The sequence below is a fragment of the Capsicum annuum genome, chromosome 3, assembly GCF_002878395.1.
Source record: "Capsicum annuum cultivar UCD-10X-F1 chromosome 3, UCD10Xv1.1, whole genome shotgun sequence".
Lineage (NCBI taxonomy): Eukaryota > Viridiplantae > Streptophyta > Magnoliopsida > Solanales > Solanaceae > Capsicum > Capsicum annuum.
The window spans coordinates 252,503,519-252,509,562 of NC_061113.1; the positions used below are offsets into that span (position 1 = coordinate 252,503,519).

General features: G+C 35.7%; 1 protein-coding gene across 2 annotated transcripts; it reads left to right on the top strand.

Annotated features, from left to right (window-relative positions):
* Nucleotides 1-2,751: 2,751 nt before the first annotated feature.
* LOC107862314 (exocyst complex component EXO70E2) lies at nt 2,752-5,545 on the top strand. Of its 2 annotated transcripts, XM_016707845.2 has the most exons (2): nt 2,752-4,017; nt 4,105-5,545. In XM_016707845.2, the coding sequence occupies exons 1-2, from the start codon at nt 3,436-3,438 to the stop codon at nt 5,341-5,343; spliced, it is 1,821 nt and encodes a 606-aa protein (XP_016563331.1). In that variant the 5' UTR covers nt 2,752-3,435; the 3' UTR covers nt 5,344-5,545. The 2 variants fall into 2 exon arrangements, with proteins under 2 accessions (XP_016563331.1, XP_016563330.1); XM_016707844.2 differs by having other exon boundaries at nt 2,752-5,545.
* The last annotated feature ends 499 nt before the right edge of the window (nt 5,546-6,044 follow it).

The following is a 6,044-nucleotide window of genomic DNA, read 5'->3' on the forward strand; positions in this document are numbered from 1 at the left end:
TGTTCTTACCGTCACATGATCTTATTCTTGGTAGCACTTTAGTAATCATAACTCTTGTCATTCCATTTTCTTCGTTTGTGAGCATAACCATGTTGGTGCTAAGTATGTCTTGTGTGTAAACATGGTTTCTTGTAAATGGAGGGTAATCTAAACCCTAATGATTCCTTGATTCTACCCTTAGTTGTTCCAACATGTGATGATTTGTTTGGTAATATTGTTAATGAAACCAACTTAGGAGAATTTGTTGATGCTTATCGCAGCCAACTCTTTTGTAATTTAAATGTTGACTTCTCTTCTATTGTCTTGAAGGATGTTCGGTTATATGTGAAATGAGTTTCCTTAGCATGGATGTTTTGATTTTAACCCATGTGCTAACCCTTGTTCCTCGAGAAAATATTGGTTATGTTTTCTCCTTTTGTGTTTAAAGGTTGTATAATCGAGGACAAATCATCTTCAAGAAGGAGAGGATGATACAATCCAAATGGCCTCCGAATTGCTAGAGAGAATGCTAATGGGTCAAGTGACACTTGATGACTTCTTGAGGGCTATCAAAAAGCGTCCATTGGATGATTATGATGACCAAGGAGACTCAAGGAACGTTAGAGAGGCCAATGAAAGACCAAACGGGGCTAGAAAGCCCCCGAAAGAGGAGATGCGCCCCATCCGCTTTGGAGGTGTGCCCAACCCGCTCTATATATGCTAGAGCGGGTCAAAACAACCCACTATACCCTTGGGATGTGCCCCATGTGCGCCCCATATGCTCAAATAAGTGCCTAATGAGCTTCTATGAGTTTGTCTTTCCCAAATAGGTCACTTTTGAGCCCATATGATGTAATAACCTAGCCTAGACTATAAATAAGACTTCTTTTCATTTTAATAAATAGTTTGTGTTGAATTATGAATTTGAACACTCGTGAGAGTGTGAGGCAAGCGTGGATTCACTTGTATTGAGCTTTTGTTTAGAAACGTGGGTTGCTTAGGAATCTATTCCCTTGAAGTCTACATAAGATTTAGGTGCTTTGTTTGATTTAATTGATTCAGAGTTTAGGGTTTGATACACCCTTTATTTGCTTTCAATTCTTTTCATTGTGTCTATCTTATTGCTTTTCTATCTATCTTTAGCTTTCGTATTCATATCGTAATTTAGTTTTCGATTCCGTACTTTGTTCGTTTATCATATCTCTTCATTCTTGTGTCCTTATATACAATTTGGATGCATACAAATTTTTTAATTATATCATTTGCTCTGAAAATTATCCGTTGATTTTAGAATCTAGATGCACATAGAATTGCATATCAAAGTTTGAAATTTGAACATAATTGAGATAGGAGCAAAGTTTGTGATAGACATTTTCTCTAGTTTCATATTTTGTGTTATATTAGAGTGTGTTTTATTTTGAAAAATAAGTAATTTAACGTTGATTTGAATTTTTTTGTTAAAAGAAGAGTACACTTGAAAATTTTCTTAACAATAAGAGTAAATTTGACTCCAAAATATGACATCAAGAGTAATTTTGACCTCAAAGTATGACAAATGGTATACGTAGCCACTTTTTCAAATTAGAGAGATACATTTGGCCCTAAAATATGATAGCAAAGGTAAATCTGACCCAAAAATAATAAAGGATATATTTAACTAATTTTTCAAAGTTGAAAGATAAATTTGACCCCTTTTCCTTTTGCAAATTTAATAGGTTCATACTGATTTTTTTTTAATAAAATAAACATAACAGTAGCATAATCACAATAATCAATAACTCAAATTCAACACATTTAAAAGAACAAATAAAAAACCTAAAATAGAAAAAAAATATAAACATATCATTTAATTTTGTCTCAACTAACATATATGTACTCCAACTTTGAATTTGTACAGACGGTTGCTTAAACTTGTATAACATTGAACAAGTAGAAGCACGCATCATACATGACAATTTATGTGAGGCGCCATGTAGAACGTCTGTATCTACTTATTCAACTTTATACAAGTTCAAGTAGGCGTGGCCATGTAAACCAAATTGGAGTTAGAGTTTCAATTGTATTTGGCTATAAATATAAATTAAAATTGTTTTCGAATTTTTATGAGTGAATTGTAGTGAAAAATTTATAAAAAAAAAAAAATTGTATTTATTTTTCAAAATTTCACTCAAATTTTTTCAAAATTTAATTTTGAGAAAAATAATAATATTTTTCATGACCAAATATCACTTAAATATTTATTTATTTAGAGTCAAAGTTTGAAGATATAGATGCAACCCAAGAGTTCATTCGCATTCAAAATTAAGAGGAAATAGATGCAATCCAAGGCCACGTTGAAGGCATTCAATAAAAAAGAGTTTTAAAATATGTTATATGAATATTCTTTGTTTAACATGTATGTGTCGAAGGAAATTAAAAAGGTGACATAAGCGATAGAAAAATGTATGCATAGGCACTTACGTTGTCTGACTGGGTAGGATCAATTATCAATAACACGTCAACCTTAATTGGTCTCCACTGGTTTTGTTTCTTTCTCAATATACTCCACCAAAGTCAATAGTCAAATGAACCTTTAGTGAAACACAAATAATCCGTTATAAAAGATTAGATCATATCAATAATATATTTTTAGTGTTATATTTTTTCTTTGTTTTTTAATTTGTCAATCGTCTTCATGATTTACAGATTAATAACTTCCGCATTTCGAATAATTTCTTTTTTAGTCTTGGTCAATTAAACCTCAGGAAGTTTCTTTCTTTTCATTTTTGACCGCAAAAGTAGTTGTTTTTTCAGTAATGTACTAGTTGGAAAATCAGCAACAAATCTCAATCCTTAGTAGTACTACCCAACTAGGTAAGCTTTTGTCCTTATTTTGTTGAAACCATTATCTCCCAATAAAACGCGTAAAGGTACAATCTTTCTATTCAGAAACTATTGTTTAATACTTTCTCATCTCATCTTCACTTACTTTACAATGTTTATTATTATGTTCTAAAGAGCTTCAAGAAACAAGCATAATCTTGGCTGTTATGTTATGGTTCTAACATTCATTTTAACTGTATTTGGCTGCTGATGAATATCTTATGCCATGTACCATTTCTTGTTGCAATCATGTGATTTGTGGATGTTTGTCTTGGTTTCTTTGGGCTTAAGAGATGTAGGTCCCAATATTGTGAAAACATTGAATTTGGTGTCCTTTGTTGAACATATCCTATTTCTTTAGAGAATTTTTGACCTTTTGAGGACTTGAGGTTATCTATGGGGGTATTTTCTGGTCACTAGTCTGTGTTCTGAATTCCATTGAGGACTTGAGGGGGTGGAGAGCAGCCTTTTGTCCTTCTTGATTACCTATTTTTCGAAAAATAGAGCTGGAGGTTGGTTTCAAGATTCAGGAAGGACCATCCAAAGTTTAGGACTTTTACTTTAGATCAATCTGTTTCTACCTTTCGCCTGAAAATGGATGATGATAAATCGGCAGAACAACATGTAATTGCTGCAGCTCATCACCTTGTGAAGGCGTTGCAATTACAAGCCAGGACGAGCTTGAGCAATGAAGCAAGAAGAACTCTAGCCGATCTTGACAGTCACTTGGCTGCTATGGCCAAAGCAAAAGAGGATGAGACCACAAGTCTCAGAGAGATTGAAGGCCGGTTTAAGTCAGCTCAGGCAAAGATCATGACCTTGCAATCGAATTGTTTGAAGGTATGGGATGCTGGTCCTTCTGAACTTTTTGAGTATCTGCAAAATGTAGAAGAAATCCGGACTATAATAGAGAGCTTAGAAAGTATGATGCCAAACAAGAACGGGAAACAAAACAGACTTGCTAGCCAAGCTCACAGTGTGTTGCAAATGGCTATGGTAAGGCTGCAGGAAGAAGTTATCTACATTCTTGCACAGAATAAGCAGTGTTTTGGGCATGCATGTGTGTCGTTCCACTCTTGTGAAGAGATCGTTGTTGATGAGGAGTCGATGGTCTCAATTGACGAAGACTCAGTTGAGGGAATATCTTGCCTAGACAGTAGTAGAGCTGACTCAGAAGTAAGTATAATGGATTTGGTCCATCCAGGGGTTGTTCCTCATATCAAGTCTATTGCAGATCTGATGTTTGCTTCACATTACATTCAGGAATTTTGCCAGGTTTTTATCAGATTCTGGAAAGATGCACTGTATGAATACTTGAGGCTTTTCTGTATGCAGCAAATCAGCATAGAAGATGTGCTGAGAATGGACTGGACTTTCTTGAATTGTAGAATTAAGAAGTGGCGCCAGGCAACGAAGAATGTCATTGCATTCTATCTCCCTAGCCAGAAAAACCTCTTTGATCAGCTCCTTGGTGAGTTTGGATCTGTAAGTTCAACCTGTTTCATTGAGTGTTCAAAGGATGCCATGTTGTGTCTTCTGAATTTTGGCCAAGCTGTAGCTATTGGCCCCCTTCAACCAGAACGTCTTTTTTGTTTACTTGACATGTATGAGCTTCTAAGAGGTCTTTGTCAAGATGTGGATGCTTTGTTTAGTGAAGACCATGGCAACTTCATTCAAGTGGAGTACCATAAACTCTTCAAAAATCTAGGAGATTCTGCAAAAGCAATCTTTCTGGGGTTGGGAAATCGCATTGCTTCAAACACTTCAACAACTCCCTTCCAAGGAGGAGGTGTTCACCCGCTAACCAAGTACGTTATCAATTATTTCATGCTTCTGTCGGAATATTCTGATATCCTGAGGTTCCTCCTAGAGGACAGAGTGGTAGAGAATTCGGGTGGAGATGTCGATGCAGTGGTCAGGCTGGATATTTCTTCCGAATTCCCATGTCAATTGGCTCTTCACTTGCAGTCAGTAGCATCCACGCTTGAATCCAACCTTGAACATAGATCCAGTTTATATAAAGATGATTCTTTGAAGCACATCTTTTTGATGAACAACATCCATTACATGGTCCAGAAAATCAAGAACTCCAAAGTTAGAACCTGTTTTGGTGATGAGTGGATAAAAAGGCATATTGTAAAATACGTGCAGCACGAGAAAAGCTACGAGAGGATAACATGGATTCCAATCCTATCTTTGATAACCGGTTATGAGAAATCAGGGAAAGCAGTTCTGAAGGAGAGGTGCAGAAATTTCAGTATTGCTTTTGAGGATGTGTATAAGAACCAGACAGGATGGAGTATTCCAGACATTGAGCTTCGAGAGGATTTGAGAATTTCAACCGCGTTGAAAGTTGTTCATGCCTACCGAACATTTGTTGGACAGGTGAAGCAATCTCTCAGTGACAAGCACATCAAATACACAGAAGAGGACATGGAGAAGCATCTCCTGGACTTCTTTCAAGGTTCGGCAAAGTCACTTAATCATCATTGGAGGAGGTGAAAGTTGAATAACAGTAGTACTATATCCTTTCTTTTTTTTTCTTGCATTGAGCCTTCAATTGCACACACAACACACAAACACACACAAATCCATAGTTTTCAAGTTCAACTTTTTATTGTAACTTAATTGTATATGCATTCCTTTTAATCTGTGTACGAGTCAATATGTATAATACTGACACTATTCCTCGTCTTGTCCCAAATCATTTGTCTAGTTTAACACTACAAAATTAAACAAGATTATTATATTTTTGTGTAGCTGTATCATTCAATGTACTACCCCCCTCAATCATAGTTGGATCACGCCATTTGGTTCTAAATGTGCTGAATTCAATACACGAACTTGCGTTGGTAGGCAACCTACTACAATTTTTCACTTCTCTTGGAACTTGAAACCAACTGTATAAAGCTCACAGCAGACAAATTTTTCATATGATCTTCTTTCTTACATCCAAATTTCAATAATCCTGCATGAACTACAGGAACGAATTGTTCAATTTCATCCTCTCTAGAACTGACACGGTTATGCTGAAAGCTATATTGTTCAGATTCTTTAAAAATGTTTCCCCAACATGCACTACATTGGAGGATCCGACACCCACCTGACTATATTTTTGGAAAGCCAGAACAATATAGGCTAAAAGTGGTCCCACTGAGCCATAAAGGTTGGAAGACAGAAGATAAATTCAGACATTAAAGTCT

What these genes read in the sequence shown, in the direction of transcription:
- LOC107862314 (XM_016707844.2), top strand. Translation starts at nt 3,436, where the DNA reads ATGGATGATGATAAATCGGCAGAACAACATGTAATTGCTGCAGCTCAT.